The sequence below is a fragment of the Vulpes vulpes genome, chromosome 6, assembly GCF_048418805.1.
Source record: "Vulpes vulpes isolate BD-2025 chromosome 6, VulVul3, whole genome shotgun sequence".
Lineage (NCBI taxonomy): Eukaryota > Metazoa > Chordata > Mammalia > Carnivora > Canidae > Vulpes > Vulpes vulpes.
This window is the reverse complement of record NC_132785.1, coordinates 72,885,367-72,903,716: the sequence shown is the minus strand read 5'-3', so window position 1 is coordinate 72,903,716 and position 18,350 is coordinate 72,885,367. Positions and strand designations below refer to the sequence as shown.

General features: G+C 36.9%; 1 protein-coding gene across 6 annotated transcripts in view; it reads right to left on the bottom strand.

The window, feature by feature from the left end:
- The window catches only part of AKAP6 (A-kinase anchoring protein 6), a 571,491-nt gene that overhangs the window by 136,828 nt on the left and 416,313 nt on the right, over window positions 1-18,350 (bottom strand). For all 6 annotated transcript variants that reach the window (XM_072761386.1, XM_026007685.2, XM_072761389.1 and 3 more), the window contains one exon: window positions 1,909-2,057. In XM_072761386.1, coding sequence (XP_072617487.1) covers window positions 1,909-2,057 — 149 coding nt within the window. The remainder of the gene's footprint in view (window positions 1-1,908; window positions 2,058-18,350) is intronic.

Genomic DNA, 18,350 nt, shown 5'->3' with positions numbered 1-18,350 from the left:
TACAAGACTGTGTTCTTAAGGCTCCAGAATTAAGGATTTGACTGTGGGAGCAGGGAGTCTTGGGCGCAGGACACCCCAGATAACCTCACCCACATGCATTCCTCCAACAATGCTTTTCTGTATGTAAACAGAAAATAAAAAGGAGTATATGGTTTTTGTCCCTAGTATTAAATAGCTGCCTTTTCTTCAGCACACTCTTAAATTTCTGCACAATGCACAGCCTTCAGCACCCCAAGGAACATAAACAAAGGATATCAGGCAAGTTCACCTACTCCCACTTCACAGAACAATGCTTGTTGTTAACTAAGCAATTCCCAGGGCAAATTTATGATTTGTGGAACCCAGAGTAAGTACTCAGGTTGGGTCCTTGGAATCTGAGGTCAGAAGCACGTGGTGCCCGCTCAGTCCTTAGGGCTTTTAGAAAACATGAAAATGTGACCTACAGTTTGTGCTTGCATCTACACCAAAGACTATTTAGGCATTGAGAGGAACTAAAGCATGTTAAAGCCTCAAAACAGCTTATTGTTCTTGCTCCAAGATTTAACCTTTTCTTTGTTATTTGCTGCTACTCTTTTCTTCTTCTAAATACTTATGAATGTCTACTGAGTCATCTAAGATAAATCAGATATGTTCATAATGTGTCTATGTATAAAATAGTCTAGCGAGGGCAGCAAATTTATATAGATTTGAAAATCTGAAATTTGAAAACTTGGAAAGTCCATTGCCATTTCCTAAGCAGAATTAGAACTCTTATCCTTTCCCTGGATTCTTAGACTCTGGGTTTTATCACAAGACAGAATTTATAATCAGTACTTAATTTATCCCCAAATATCTGTAACTATAAGCACTTAAAATATAAGTGCAAATAAGTGCATGAAAAGATTTCTTTCCTCCTGACTTTTCAGGGAATATTTTGACTACAGTTATATGCCATAGGTTTATATAACGCTTATTAACATGTAATGGAACTTGGGGGAATGATTTCTTCCCTTTATCATAAGTCTGGCTCAAGTATAAAAGTGAAATAGATTATTGTTTCCATTTTTATGAGTATACTTATTATTAAGTCATTAAAATAATGAAATAATTAAATTTAATTAGTACTCTTTTACTCTTTGGTAATTATTTATAAAATAATAGAATTGAGCCAGAAAAGACAGAAAAAGAAAAAATACACACACAATATTTAAATAACTTTTGTTAACTAAGCAATTAGTTATAGCATTTGAAAATATCTGGATGTATGAGTTAATTATTTAATAGTATGGGTAGTTAGTATAAGGCAAATGGAGTCATATGTCTCAGGCTGAATGAAATTGTTGATGGGTCACTGAACTTGTTCGGTCCTTTCACGTACGATAGACAAATCTAGGGCTAGTCTGTTATTCCAATTGACTTTATGTGAAGCCAACTGGCTAACCCAGGGTCTCTAAAGGATTATTAAACAGCTATGTTTTCAGGAAAATTATGTTCTATCAGATTTCCAGTGAGGTTTTGATATTTAAAATTCCTTGGATAGACTTTGAAATAAATGGCAAAGTTTAAAAAGGGGGGAGAAACACTGAAAAAACATTTACGAAGAAGAAAGACCAACACCATGGGCACGCCGCAGTCACACATCACTCCTACCATCTCTGCTTCAAAACGGAGATTTGAAACTAGTAAAAAGGCTGTTTTGGAAAAAAAATGACAACAGAGTTAGGAAGTTCTGGGCTAAATGACAAGGGCGGATAAAATCCACAGCCTCCCATTCTCACACAAATGGAACAGAACACAGATGCCTACTCTCCTGAGCTTCTCCTGATATGCCCACTAAGGAGGAAATGCTTGCCGAACACCCGGTAGGGGAGAATCATTGAAAGAGTAGAGATTGGTGACAGTAAAACAAGAAAAAGAAGAGTTCCCTACCCATTGCCTCCCACTGAATGAACTTTTGACATATCGGCAAACTCTTCTTTCCTCTTGCTGCTGCTGGTGTACTGCTCGCTGTACAGCTTGAGGGACATCTGCTCAACAGCATCTCTTTGTGCTTCCAGGTAGCAGAGTTGAACCTCAGCCTGGAGAGAGAAACAAAGAGGGATTGCTGTTTTAATCCTCAAGGAATGCATTTCAAGTGAGGTGTAACAACGCAAAGAATGGGAATTGTTCACATCATTATACTGCTCCTTTTCGGGCTGGATTTAATGGGATCAGCTGGGCATATTACAGAATTATATTTTAGATCTGAATCCTATAAGTCCCTCCTTAAAATATGACCTGAATAAATGAACTCTCAGAAGACTCAGTAAATATCACAAAATATCCCTGAGATCATGATACTGTATGATGAGATTTTACATAAAAATTCTGTGAAATTCCTTAATAATATTCTTCTTCATATTGCCACATATGTAACATTTATTTTTTAAAGATCTCCCTCCAACCCATACATTTGCGTGGACACAGATTCTGAACGTTTCTCATTATCTTCCCTGAGAAGAATAAAAAAAGCCGAGTACTAATTCTAATACATCTTCAATAGTGACAACAGACTTCTTTTATTACATTTTGAGGGGTCCTCTGTGTTATCATCTTAAGTTTAAAATAGAAGGAATAGTGATTTTGCTTACATGTTGGGTTGAATTGTTATATCCTTCATAGTTACTTGGGGCTTACTGTAGTAAAGAGAGGTAGTAAGTTCACCATGCTGTTTTCTATCAAACCAAGGCTAAAAGAATGCTGAATAATATTTGGCATGGAAATGTATTGAATAGATGCTTTATTTATTGCAGCTGTTATGATCCCTGTGGCTTTAGGGTTCCCCAGAACACCAGATGAGACCGGGAATGCTTGCCCACGGTAAAGGGAGGGGAAATGCTGAGTTCCTGTGCACTGTAGGCCAAAGCAGCTCTTATTTTCTTTTGGCCTACTTCACTAAATCCAAGCACGTCCGTTAACATTTCTGATAAGCCTTAAAGCTGCTACTTCTTTCTAATTTAATTACATATTGTGTTAAAGACAGTTCTGGGTCAGCTGTTGGGTAGTTGCCAGAATTCTGTAATAGTTAAGAAAAGCCAAGTCAGACATGACCTTCTACTTTTTGTGAGCCAACCAAGGCCTTTTGCATGATCCCTGGCTTTATAGACTTGACCATGGAAGAAGAAGAAGAAGAAGAAAAAAAAAATAAAATAAAATAACAAAACCAGAGGTGTAAAGTGGCAGCTGCTTAAAAGAGCAAATCAGGACTCTGTAAATGAAATGGCCAGTTTAGATCTCCAACCATTCTGGAGTTCCTTTGTTGTTGCTTTCTACAATTTCTAATTCTGAACAGTCTAGACTACGGAGGAGAAACTTTTTTTTAAAAAAATGCTCAAATTACTATATTCTTATTGAAGTTTCGGAAATCAGTTAAAAACTGTAATCTGTATGTTGGTTCATGTGAATTTTTCTTGCCCAAACTAACTGGTAACTGAGAATCAAAGAACTTAAAAGCAATAATCCTCCCAATGCCCCTCCTCAAGGCTGTAGGGATAACGAGGAGATCATCCCACACCAAGTATTCTAGTGGAAACCCCATTCAAATTGTGTAACTCCACCATTAGGGATCAAGAGACATGTCTGATCCCTAGAGGTTCCCATATATTTTTAATCGCCCTAAGGCAACAAGCTGGACCACTCTTTGTTCTGGATAATGACCTCACAAATGTATATGTCACTGGTCACAAAAAGAGTCATTGAGAGTGAGATCGGCTCAATTTAGATATCACTACTATGAAAAAATAATTGGACCTCATCCCTTTGAGATCCTCTGCCATTTCTGTGTACAAAGGGACACACCTCTCATATGACAGAGATACATGGAAAAGAGTTTAGAGAACAATGCTGAGCGTAACTTGGAGGATAATTAGTCACCTTATGAAAATGTTTGAAATGTTGCAATGTAAGACTTTTATTGCACAATATCTCACAGGCATTTGACATAGGAAACTTCCCTGGACTAACAAAGAGATGAGTTAGATGGCCCAAGTCTTTCCTATCGATCTCTATTTCTCTCTCTGCTTTCAGTGATTCATTCCTAAACGTGATGATAAAAATAGAACCAAAGTAGCTCCTTCTGCTAAGGTTGAATGGCTTTGCCAGTCTAAATCTCTCTGCAGACTGGTTAAATTTTTCTCATACTATATCTTAGTCCAAAGATGAATTTTTAGGAGGAAGATTTGAAGAAAATACACTTCTAAAAAAAATAGTAACATTGGATGTCTGATTAAAAGAATTTTATTTATTAGCATTTATGATAATACTAGACACTTTTGGACTATATTTTACAAATGGTAGCTCAGCTTGATTAAACAACATTCTTGATGTGTTATCAACAGAATTTGGCAACTTACTTTTTAAGGTAAATAAAGAGGAGCAAGAGAGAACAGACCCTGTGACAGATCAACTTGTTGCTTCCTGGTCGCTGAGAGCCCCATGATGCCACCAATGGGAGTAGGTGTATAAAAAAAGCAATATGGATGGATGAAACAGATGAGTTAGATTTGAGTCTTTGGGTTTGAGTACTGGTGAAATAGCCAAAACAAGATGTTCAGTAAACACGTGAAAATACCAAGTTGGACATATAAAACTGGAAGCAACGGTTGACATTAGGATGTGAGATGAGAAAGTGATGGGACAGAAAGAAGATCAGTTCTTACTTATTCTACTCAAGGTCTGCATTACCCTTTGGCTGACCTAATGTGATGGATTCTCAATCATTCTCCCTCTTTCCTTCTCCACCATCTCCAATCTGTTTTACAGATGGCTCATTGATTGATTTCTGAATCATAGCTGAGATCACTGGTTGTTGTTGCTTCAGGGCTTAATTCTGGACTCCTTTTCTTTATTTATACTATTTTCCATTACTTTCAGTGCAGTCTATACAGGTATGGCTTCCAATCTTCTCCTCTGAGCTCCACACTTACATATCTAACCAACCACCTGACATTGCCACTTAGATTTACTTTAGGCACAAGTATTCAAAACAGAACTCTCTCTTCTCATTCTCACCACATCCCTCAGAATTTTCTGTACGTGTATCTCTCCTTTCAAACAAATGGCACCATGTGTTGCTCAGGTCAGAAAACTGAAAGTCATCCTTAACTCCTTTTATTTCCCACAGACATTTACTCTCTAAATTCCATTGATTCCTCTTCCAGAATGTCTCTCTTGTCTGTCTGCCCAATCTGATTCCTGCCAGCTTAGTCCAAGCCTTTGCCTCCTCTCTCCTGCAGTACAATTATCTTCTAACATGCATCTCTCTTCACCCATTCCTACCTCTCCAATCTCCCTTTACAGTGGCCACAGTCATTTTTATAAAACATAAGTTGGTTGCATACTGAATTCAGATCAAGGCAAAACAAAACAAAACAAAACAAAACAAAACAAAACAAAAAAACCCCAAAACTTCTTCCATGCCCCAAGAGGTTTGGTTCCTGCCTACCTCAGATGTCATTTTTCTACTTGTCTCTTGCTTAATCACCATGCCCCTGTCATCCTTGCCTACTTTCAGGTTCTTTAAACAACTCTTTCCTGTCTCAGGAAATATTCCTTTGCACATATTGTTCTCTTTCTCTGGAACATTCTCTTACTAATGTCTTCTCGTCCTTCAGCTCTTAGTTGACATTTTTTTCTCTCATAGAGGCCTACCCGGACTACCCTATCAAAGGTAGATTCATTCTATTTTTTTCTCTTTTGGAACAGTGTTAATCTCCTTCCCAGCAAATAACAGTTTAAAATTCTTGTGTTTACTGGTTTATGCTTTTTTCTGTCTCCATCTCCAGACTCCAAGCTCCATAATGAAGCTGTGTCTGTCTCCTTTGCTATTTTGTATTCCCCACAACTTGCCAGTATCTGGAAAATGAGAGGGGCTCAGTAAATAACTGCTGAATAAATGAATTGTACATTCATCTATCCATCCATTTATTCCTCATACGTTCATTGGACCATTCTCACGTGTCAGGGACTGCACCGGGGACTGTGGATACAAAGAAGAATGATAAAGAAGGGACCACAGTATAGTGGAGGAAGGAATGATGCCAACAGAGAGCTACAAGTATTCCACATGAGATGCATATGGGGGGAGGATGGGACTTGAAAAAATAACTAATTGTCTGCAAGTGAGGAACGGGCAATAAAAGCTTGAGAGAGGTACCATTTATTTTTTTTGTTTTGTTTTGTTTTTAAAGATTTTATTTATTTATTTGACAGAAAAAAAGATAGAGAGAACACAAACAGGGAGAGCAGGAAAAGGAGAAGCAGGCTCCCCACCAAGCAGGGAGGCCTGCACAGGACTTGATCCCAGGACTCTGGGATCATGACCTGAGCTGAAGGCAAGATGCTTAACCAACTGAGCCACCCAGGTTCCCTGGTGGCATTTGAACCAGATCTGGGAGTATGAGTATGATTTTGCCAGGTGAAGAAGCAGGTAAATATCTTTATAGGCAGAGTAACTTGTCTGTTCAAATACCTAGAGTTGTGAAAGGATGTGTCATGTTCAGAGAATAGTGGCTGGACCTTGGGGGCATTTGGATGAAGAGTCTAACAGTGAAGGGGATTGGCTGTAGAGAATGTCAGATTAGGGAATTTGGATGCTATCCAACAATATGCCAGTAGAAGATGTCATTGTTTCTGTGAAAGCCCTCATCTTTTTCCATCTTTCTTTTTCTGTCATGGCAAGAGAGTCATCTGATGTATTAGGTCCAAATATGCTCATAAAGAACCTACCTCCTGATAGACTTTTAGAACACTGCATTGAGAAGAGAATTAAGTTTCCATCAGGCCAGTGTCCCAAATAAGTGCTGAAGAGGTTCTAGTAACTTGTACCTCTAGTACACCTTTAACATAATGTTATTGACTGAGTACCCTCCTCCCTGCCAAGTCATATTTTGAATCCCTTACCCCTTATGTGACCATATTTGAAGATAGGGTCTTTAAGGAAGGAATTAAGATTAAATTAGGTCCCAAGGGTGAGGCCCTAATCCAATAGGAATGGTGTTTTTATAAGATTAAGAGTATTCACACAGAGAAAAGACAGTGTGGGGTCACAGGGAGAAGGTGGACGACTCCAAGCCAAGCTGTGATGCCTCACCAAAACCCAAACCTGCCAACATCTTGATCTGGGATTTTCAGCCTCCAGAACTGTGAGAAGTAAATTTTTGTTATTCAAGCCACCCAGTCTGTGGTATTTTGTTACTGTCATCCTAGCAGACTAATACACATAATAAAGTTAGAAACATTGCCTTTTCATCTGAAGTTGAGTATTATTCCTTTGCTGCTTATCATTAACAGTATGTTTCCCACTTTGTTTTATAAGCACCTAGAGCCTAAGTCACTTGGGACAATCCTCTTCAGATTCAGACTACAAATTAATACCTTAATCAGAACAGAAGACACAGTGTGCTAAAATATTTTATTTAAATTTGGCTTTGTATGTGGTGATCCAAATTCAATAACCTTCTTTGGGGCCTGAAGAAAATTACCCAACCACATACTTCCCCCTGATATTGTATCTAATAACCAAATAGCTAATCCATGATAAATTTGAGGGGTCAAATTCCCTAACAGCCTTACAGGATTAAACACAAGATCACTTTTATAATCACATATAGACATATCCCATACCCTTGCCCTAAAGAGAATAAGACCTAAATAGTTAAGAAATGTCAATTATTTCATTATCACTGCATGTCCCAGCATCCTTTGCTGGATTAAGTATACTGAGAATGTTAAAAGTAATTTCTCTCTTTTTTAACTCATGCTGTTAGGTCTACCTGCACATTCATACTGTACTTCATAGCTTCCCACCGTAGCTACCTGCCTACTTGCATCTGGGTCCACATCCTCTTCCATCCCTCCTGTTTCTGTGGAAACTTTCCATATTTCTTATCTAAAACCAATCCCTACTTGTGCATCAGACCTCCTCTTATCTACATAAAGATTATCACCTCAGCAGTAAATTGCCCTTCTTTCCCACATTAAGTTTTCCTCTCCTCGGTATTATTCTCATCAGCATAAGCGCATCAGCCAGAAAAATGCTGTTGCTTTCCCCTTGGTGAGGAGAAAAAAGAAGAAGAAGAAGAAAAAGAAGAAATAATCTCCAGACACCACTGACACTAATCTGTCCTCTGGCCAAAGCCCCATTTCTCTGTTATAGCAAAATCACTTTTATATATGCTCTATGTCCAATTCTGTTCCTATTTTCTCTTGAACACACTCCAATCAGGCTTTTGTCCACATTCTCCATGCCAATGGTCAGTCCTGAGTCCTGTCTTCATCCTATCTTGGCCTGCTCCGGCAGGGCTGGTAGGCATGCTATGCTCTAAGGGCACTTGGCCTTGTTTGCATGACAGCTAGTCCCTAACCTCCCTCAGGTCTTCACAGAAATGTCATCTTCTCATTCAGGTCCCTTTCTGATCTCCTGCTTAAAAATTCAATTCACACCCATCACCCTGCAATCCCTATACTCCTTCATACATGTTTACTCTATCTAGCCAAAAGATGGTATTTATATTGTATTGTCCATCTTCCCCCAGTAGATTAGAAGCCTCATGAGGGCAGGACTTTATTCTATGTTTGCTGCTGTATCAATACCACCTTGCACAGCACAGGGCATAGGACAGGCACTCTATAAAAATTGGTTGAATAAATTAACTGAGTTTGAAAATCTGAAATGGTTTAAAATGTACAAAGAAATAAAACAGATTGTTTGAAGGCTGCAGCCTCAGCTTGATTTCTGAAACTGTTGGCTTCATTCTCACTTAGAAAGGAGACTATTTTTTCTTTGACAAAAGAAAATTATTGAAATACATAACTTCTCTAGGAGAAAAAGGGAGAAAATCTTCTTTAATTCAAGAATCATTTGATAATGTTTTATTCAGCTAACAGTGATCTTACATGCCATATATTATATTAGAAACTCACCACAACAATCACACACCTATAGAATGAAAACTTTAGCTATTGTCTTCAGTGGTAATCTTCACAATACACTTCAAAACAAGTTTTAATCTTCTGGGTAGGAATTTGTTTTAGCTCAATAAAATCCAATTTCTCATTTTAAAAAAAGAAGAGTCATTTAAACTTTTGAAGGAGACATTAACAATGCCAGTTTGTTTTTGGAAGAGTCCCTGGTTACTTAGAAAGATCTTTTACATAATGGCAGGGGGATGAGAGAGAGAGATGATTGTATTTTTCCCAGCAATAATTTTGTCTTTTGGAAATATATTTCCACTTTCACTACACAGAATTTTCTTAACCTTTAATGTGGTATCTCTAAGCACATGCCTTTTTCTCTTCTTGATATATTTATTATGACCTCTCTTCCCCCCCCCCCCATTGTATCCCTTTCATGCAACTGGCCCAGATTGCCCCTTCTTCTGGAAGCACCTACAGGTCTCAAGACCCCATGGGCCCTGACAAGGACTCCCAGGGTTGGTGAGAATCTACACTTGTAAATCTCTATGATTTTGTTTGGTAGAGTTCCCCATACTCCAGGATTTAGAGCTATCACCTTTACATTGAGACTGTTATTTTCACCCCTCAAGATCCTGCTTATTTTGTGCATTTTTGCTTTTGTCATCATTGTAGGTGGTTCATAATTTCCTAAAATAACTCACCTTTGGGACTAAATTCAAAGTGCATCTCCTTTGAGGAGGATGTGAGATACCAGTATAGATGAATCCTGAACTTACCTCCTCTCATGAACACAACAAATATACAGCTACATATAAAACAATTCCGTCTGCAAAGGACCCAACAGCTAACTGAACAGCACTTCCACAGCAAAGGATAAAAGGGTCACATTGAGAAGAGGAGGATAGGCAGAGACACAGTCTAAAAAGAAATCTCACCTCAAGATGCCATGACCCACAGTCAAGAGGGATCTTATAATATGAAGCTTAGCCTTGAGGAGCAAGGGGTTTTGACACCCCATTCCTTGGGAACTGCAATGGAAAGATGAGCCCCTAAAGTGTTTGGCCTTGAAAACCAATGGGACTTCCTTCTAGGAGAACTACAGGGATATACGGAAATATAAAATCTACTCTTAAGGGCTCATTCATAGACCAGTAGCCTAGGGATGCAAAGTTTGAAAGGCACCTACACCATAAGTGAAGGAAACCCATTTGTTAATATTAAAGTGTCTACCAGAAAGGCAGGAAGCTGTTTGAATTCTCTCTGAGGCAAAGGCACTAATGGGCACCACTTTTGCATTCTGCTTCTGTCTCACTGGTGTTGGTCCTATGCAGGGATATTTTCATATCACTTCCTAGCCTGCTAGCTCTGGTGGGAGTAATCACCCCCAAGAGCTGAGGCCATGCCCTACGATACCATGGCTGGGCTGGCTGACCACCTGGCCCCAAATACCACAGTCAAGCTCTCAGGCACCATGGTGGGGCTGGCTGAGTGCTCTCTCCCAATGTCTTCAAGCTTCACTCCACCCCACCATATCTGGTCGGAACATGCAACCCACACAGGGGATACTCCTTGAGCACCTGGCTCTAGTGGCTAACGGGAGTGTATTTCTGGTTCCCACAGGTCTGAAACAATTGAAGAGATAGTCTTTGACAGGCTACCACCCTCAGGGCACTACACAAACACCAGACTACAATACGCCTGCAGTCTTCATGTAAAAACAGTCCTATTTTCTTGTCCTGGAGCTTCAGACCTGAGGGGAAGATTTTAGATTTTTCTGTACATCAGAGGCTAATGGAAGTACCCCCAAAAAACATGGGTGAGAAGAAAGAATAATTTCATCCTCCTTTGATCTCACCACAGCTTTCTGATACCTCCCAGAAAGGTGCTTATACACATATCTAAAGCCATATCAGCAACTGTTGCCCAGGGATACCTCCAGACCTCTGGGTCTAGAAGTCAGCAGGGTTTATGATTGCAGACCCACAGATTGTAGATATTTAAATACCTTAAAAGATAATTCTTGAAGATCTGGCTTACAATTATCCTAAAACTAGGCACTAGATCCCTCCCTTTGGAACCCTGAGAGGTTTTCGCACACCCTCAATAGCAGGGAACTATCAACAACGAATCAGTCTACTTAGATAATTACAAGAGTCTGAGAAAAAAACAAAAGCTAGAGCAAGGTTGAACAATAAGTTCCATCACCTATACAAGGCCATTCCTTCAAGACTTGGAGATGTAGCTCTTTCATCTAATACATAGAAACAAAAACAGAGAGTTGAGCAAAACAAAGAGACACAGGAATATGTTCCAAGTTAAAGAACAAGACAAAACCTCAGAAAAAGACCTTAATGAAATAAGTAATCTACCATATAAAGAGTTCAAAGTTAATGGTCATAATGATGTTTAATGAACTTGAGAGAATGAGTGAACACAGTTAGAACTTCAACAGAGATAGAAAACATAAGAGTACCAAACAGAACTCACAGAGCTGAATAACACAACAGCTGTATGAAAAAATACACTAGATGAGTTGAACATACTAGAAGAACTAGAAGAGAGGATTAGTGACCTGGAATACAGGGCGGTGGCACTCACCCAAATAGAACAGCAAAAAGAAAAAGAGAATTTTAAAAAGTGAAAAAAGCTTATGAGACCTGTGGGAAAACATCAAAAGGAATAGCATCAGTATTATAGATGGAGAAGAGAGAGAGAGAGAGAAAGGGGTAGAAAAGCTATTTGAAGAAATAATGGTTGAAAACTTCCTTAACTTAGAGAAGGAAATAGACATTCAGGTTCAGGAAGCATAGAGAATTCCAAACAAGTTGAACCAAAAAGATTTATACCAAGACAGATTGAAATTAAAATGCCAAAAGTTAAAGAGAGAATACTTAAAAGCAACAGGAGAAAAACAACTTGCTACATACAAGGGAGCCCCCATAAGGCTATCAGCTGATTTTTCAGCCAAAACTTTTCAGGCCAGAAGGGAGTGGCATGATATATTCAAACTGCTAAAAGGAAAAAACTTCAAACCAAGAATATTCTACCTGGCAAGGCAATGATTCAGAATTAAAGGAAAAATAAGGAGTTTTTCAGACAAGCAAAACTAAAGTAGTTTATTACTACTAGTTGGCCTTACAAGTAATACTAAAGGAACTTCTTCAAGATGAAAAGAAAAGGCACTAACTAGTAACAAGAATACATGTGCAAGGAGGATCCCTGGGTGGCTCAGCGGTTTAGCACCTGCCTTTGGCCCAGAGTGTGATCCTGGGGTCCCAGGATCGAGTCCCACATCAGGCTCCCGCATGGGGCCTGCTTCTCCCTCTGCCTGTGTCTCTGCCTCTCTCTCTGTGTGTGTCTCTCATGAATAAATAAATAAAATCTTAAAAAAAAAAAGACATGTGCAAATAAAACTCTCACTGGTAAAAGCACATATATTGTAAAGGTTGTAGATTGCTACTTAGAAGGATATAAGAAGGTTAAAGCACAAATGTAGCAAAATTAACTATAACCATAATAATTACTTAAGGGATACATGACATTAAAAAATGTAAAGTAGGACATCAGAAACAGAACACATTGTGGAGGGGAGTAAAATGGTAGACTTGTCAGAATGTGCTCAAACTTAAGACGCTATCAATTTAAAAAACTGTTGTATACATAGGGTATTACATGTGAATCTCATGGTAACTACAAAGCCAAAATCTACAATAGATACACAAAAGATAATGAGAAAAGAATCTAAACATAACATTAAAGAAAACCACCAAACTACAACAGTAGAAAGGAACAGAGAGAAACTACAAAATCAAAAAAATTGGCAATACATATATACCTATTGATAATTATTTTTAAAATAAGTGGGTTAAATTTTCCAGTCAAAAGCATAGAGTGGCTAAATGAATAAAAAGAACAAGATCCATCTATATGTTGCCTACAAGTCACTCACTTCAGGTCTAAGCATATACACAGACAGAAACTAAAGGTCTGAAAGAAGATATCCCATGCAAATATAAATTAAAAGAAAGATGGTGCCTCTAAATCTATTCAGAAAAAATAGATAAAGCAAAGATTGTAATAAAAGGCAAAGAAGGCCATTATATAATGACAGAGGGAATCAATCCAACAAGAGGATATAGCATTTGTAAATATTTATGTACCAAACATAGGAGCTCTTAAATATATAAAGCAAATATTAAAAGACCTAAAGAAGGAAACTGACAACAATAAAATAATAATAGGGGACTTTTAATACCCCTTACATCAATGGACAGATCATCCAGACAGAAAATCAATATGGAAATATCAGTCTTAAATGACACATTAGTCCAGATGGACTTAATAGATATACACAGAATTTTCCATCCAAAAGCAGAATACACACTTTTCTTTAGTGTGCAAGGAACATTCTCCAGGACTGATCATATGTTAGGCCACAAAACAAGTCTTAACAACTTTAAGAACTCAAATTTTATCAAGCACATTTTCTGACCACAGTAGTACAGAAAAAGAAGTTAGTTACAGGAAGAAAACTGGAAAAATCACAGATATGTATAAATCAAGCAACATTCTACTGAACAACTAATGGGTCAACAAAAAAAATCAAAGAAATAAAAAAGTACCTGGAGACAAATGAAAATGAAAATACAAAATACCCAAATCTTTGGGATGCAGCAAAAGCAGTTCTGAGGGAAGTTTACAGCAATACAGGCCTACCTCAAGAAACAAACAAAAAGAATCTCAAATAAACAATCTAACTCTACATCTAAAAAGAAGGACAAATGCAAATCAAAGTTAATAAAAAGAAGGAAATAATAAAGATCAGAGTGGGAATAAATGAAATAGAGACTAAAAAGTCAGTAGAAAAGATCAATGAAACTAAGAGATGGTTCTTGGGAAAGATAAACAAAAATGACAAACTTTTAGCTAGACTCACCAAGAAAAAAGAAAGAAGGCTCAAATAAATAAAACCAGAAATTAAATAGAAAAAGTTACATTTGATATGACAGAAACACAAAGAATTATAAGAGACTACTATGTGCAACTATACCACAACAAATTGGACAACCTAGAAGGGATGGATGAATTCCTAGAAACGTACAATTTTCTAAGACCGAATCACAAAAAAATAGGAAAATCCGGACAGGCCTATTACTAGAAAGGAGATTAACTCGGTAACCAAAATCTCCCAACAAAGAAAAGCCTAGGACCAAAGGGCTTCACTGGTGAATTCTTCCAAATACTCAAAGAAGATTTAATGCCTATTGTTCTTAAACTCTTCCAGAAAAGATGAAAAGGATGGAGAGCTCCCAAAATCATTTTATGAGGTTAGCATTACCCTGATACCAAAGCCACACACACACATACATACACCCCCACACACACAAGGAAAGAGAAAATCATAGGCAAATATCCCTAATGAACATAAATGCAAAAATCCTCTACACATATTAGCGAATTGATTTCAACAATACATCAAAAAGATCATACAACATGATCAAGTGGGATTTATTCCAAGGATGCAAGATAGTTCAACATTCATGAATTAATCAACGTGACATACCACATTAACAAAATGAAGGTTAAAATCATAAGATTATTATCTCAACAGGTCTCAATAGGAAAAACATTTGACAAATGTAGCATCTATTTATGATTTAAAAAAAAACTCTTGGGGTGCCTGAGTGGTTTAATCAGATAAATGTCTGCTTTCAGCTCAGGTTATTATTCCAGAGTGCTGGGATCGAGCCCTGCACTGGGCTCCCTGCTGAGCCCTCCCTGTCTCCCTCTACCTCCCCAATCCCCACTAGTGCTCTCCCTCTCTCAAAAAACGAATAATAATAATAAAAAAACTCTCAAAGTTGGTATACAGGGAAAACACCTCAATATGATACAGGCCATATATGGATACATGGCAAACCTACAGGTAGCATCATATTCAATGGATAAAAGCTGAAAGATTATCTTCTAAGATCAGGAAAACAACAAGCATGCCTAGTCTCCCCACTTTTATTCAACATAGTATTGGAAGTCCAAGACACAGCAAGTAGGCCAAAAAAAAAAAAAAAAAAAAAAAGAAAAGGAAAGAAAGAAAGAAAGAAAAAAGAAAAAGAAATAAAAAGTATCCAAATTGAAAAGGAAGAAGTAAAACTCACAATTTGCAGATGATATGACACTAGATATTTAAAAAAAAAAAAAAAAAAAAAAAACCTAGAGACTTTACCAAAAAAAAAAAAAACCCTTTTAGGACTAATAAATTAACTTAGTAAAGGTGCAGGATACAAATTCAATATACAAAACCATGTTGTTTCAACATACTAATAATGAACTATAAGAAAGAGAAATTAAGAAAAAAATCTCAGTTACAATTATATAAAAAAGGATAAAATATCTAAGAATAAATTTAACCAAAGAAGTGAAAGACCTGTCCAGTGAAAAAAGAAACTGAAGAAGATACAAATAAATGGAAGAAGATACAAATAAATGGAAACGTATTCTGTGCCCAGGGACTGAAAGAATTCACGTTGTTAAACTGTCCATACTACCAAAGCAATCTATAGATGCACTGAAATTCCTATCAAAATTTCAATGGCATTTTTCACAGAAGTAGAATAAATAATTCTGAAATTAGTATGGAACCACAAAAGATCCTGAATAGCCAAATTATTCTTCAGAGAGAAGAACAAAGCTGGAGATATCAACACTCTCTGATTTCAAACTATGCAATAAAGTTATAGTAATCAAAACTTGGTATAGACACACAGACAGACATATAGATCAATGGAATAGAATAGAGATCCCAGAAATGAATCCATACATTTATGATCAATTAATTATTGACAGAGGAGGCAAGAATATACAATGCGGAAAAGACAGTATCTTTAATAAACATTATTGGGAAAACTGTACAGCCACATGCAAAAGAATGAAAGTAGACCACTATTTTGTATAATTCACAACAGTTAACTCAAATGAATTAAACATTTGAATGTAAGACCCCAAATCATAAAACTCTCAGAGGAAAATGTAGGTGGCGAGGTCCTTGACATTGGTCTTAGCAATGTGGGACCTTTTTTTGTTTTTGCTTTTGGTTTTTGGATATGACTCCAAAGGCAAGGAAAATAAAAGCAAAACTAAACAAATGGGACCACATCAAAATAGAGAGATCCTATATATGGTAGCAAAGAAAACCATCAAATGAAAATGAAAAGGCAACCTACTGAAGGGGAGAAGTTATTTTCAAATCATACATCCAATAAAGGATTTATATCCAAAATATATAAAGAACTCATACAGCTCAACAACAGCAACAAACAAACAAAAACAATTTAAAAATGGTCAGATAATCTGAACAGACATTTTCCCAAAGAGGACATACAGACAGCCAATAGGCGGGTGATGTTCAACATCACTGATTATTAAGGAAATGCAAATTAAAACCACAAAGAGACATCATCTTACACTCGTTAGAATGGACAACACAAGAAATAACAAATATTGGAGAGGATGTGGAGAAAAGGGAACCCTCATACACTTGGTGAGAACTTAAATTGGTGTAGCCATTATGGAAAACAGTATGCAGATTTCTCAAAAAATTAATAATAAAACTACCATAGGATCCAGCAATTCTGCTTCTGGGCATTTATCCATAGAATACAAAAACACTAATTTGAAAAGATACATCCATACCTGTGTTCACAGTAGCATTATTTACAACAGCCAAGATATAGAAACAACCTAAGTGCTCATCAAAGGATGAATGGATAAAGATGACATGGAATATATATAAACAAGGGACTACTACTCAGCCATAAAAAATAATGAAATCTTGCCTCTTGAGACAATATGGATGGGCTTTGAAGGTATTATGAAAGGGACATAAGTCAGACAGAAGACAAATATCTTATGATTTCACTTACATGTGGAATCTAAAGAGCAAATGAACAAAACAAAACAAAAGCAAACCCATAGATACAGAGAAGAGGCTGGTGGTTATCAGAGTAGAAGGGGGCAGTGGGATGGGTGCAAGGGACAAAGGGCCACAACTGTATGGTAATGGATGGTAAGTAGACTTATGGTGGTGATCATGTAGTGTATACAAACATAGCATGATTTTGTATACCTGAAATCTACCTAATGTTATATACCAATTTTACCTCAATAAAAAAAGGTGCATTTCCCTTGCATAGAAATGAACTCTCTAAAGCTATCTATGATTAGCTACATTCTGGCTAAACACAAATAACATTTGGCATTACAATGGATGAGAATCTCGTGTTGTTTTTCAGTCCTGTGTGTATGACCAAGGGGAGTAGCAAAGCTTCCTTCTCCTACAGAGTTGGCGCAGAGAATCGGAGGACTAAGGAGCAATGCACTTTTTTATAGTAAAATTGATTAAGGGCCCTCATTTATTCGTCTGACAAATATATCGTGACAGGGTTATGTTAAGATATTGTACAAGTTACCAATCTGGGTCAGACACAGTGCCTGACTTCAGGGAACCTATAACAAAGAATAACCGAAAAATTATACTTAAATAATAGGAGCTAAAATCTTCACCTAAGGATAAAACTATTATTACACTTCAAAAATGTTGACAAACAGTAAGTTTGTTAGAATGTTCTTTTTATCGATGGATAAGAGAGTTATAAAAAATATTTAAAAATATTAACATTTTCCCATTGTTAATAAAAATAATAAAAATTAAATATATAGCAAATATTTAATAAGTGTCTCCAAGCTAGTTGAATATTATACTCAAAAAGACTACTGTATATACTAATCATTGTATATTAGGATATAAAACTCCTATGATCATATTGGCAGCTCCAGAAAACCTAGCCTGAGGTTCCCAAGGTTTATTTGTATTTATATTCATGGATACATGGACAATCAAATCAGACAACTGCAAAAGATAACCGATCTAAGTGAAAAATAATATACTTATATCTTTAAAAGGTCATCATATTTCTATTGACTTGATGCTGTTTGCAAGTCATTAAAAACATTCATGATAATGTTAAGGAAATTCCATTTCAAAGCCATATCCTTAATAACATTTGTTAAACAGTAAGCATTTAAACAAAGTAGAAAAATTAACATGAATGCTAATTTCAGTATTTATTCTGCATTTATTTGGATGTAAAGAAAAATGTCTTCTTCCTCCACTTTAATGAAAGGGGAGATGCTTATTAAAAACACCACCACCACCACCTGCACCTAACAAACACAAAGAACAAATATATCACACAACTGCATTTGTGGAGAGCCTCATCCACCACCATCCTCCTCTTTATAATGCAAGTAGTTAAAATCATTAAAAATTCAGCATTTTATGTCATGAGCTACGGTGGGAAGGGAGTGTGATTACACAGTGTGGACTGGAGGGGATGATTAGAATTTCGATGTCTCTCCAT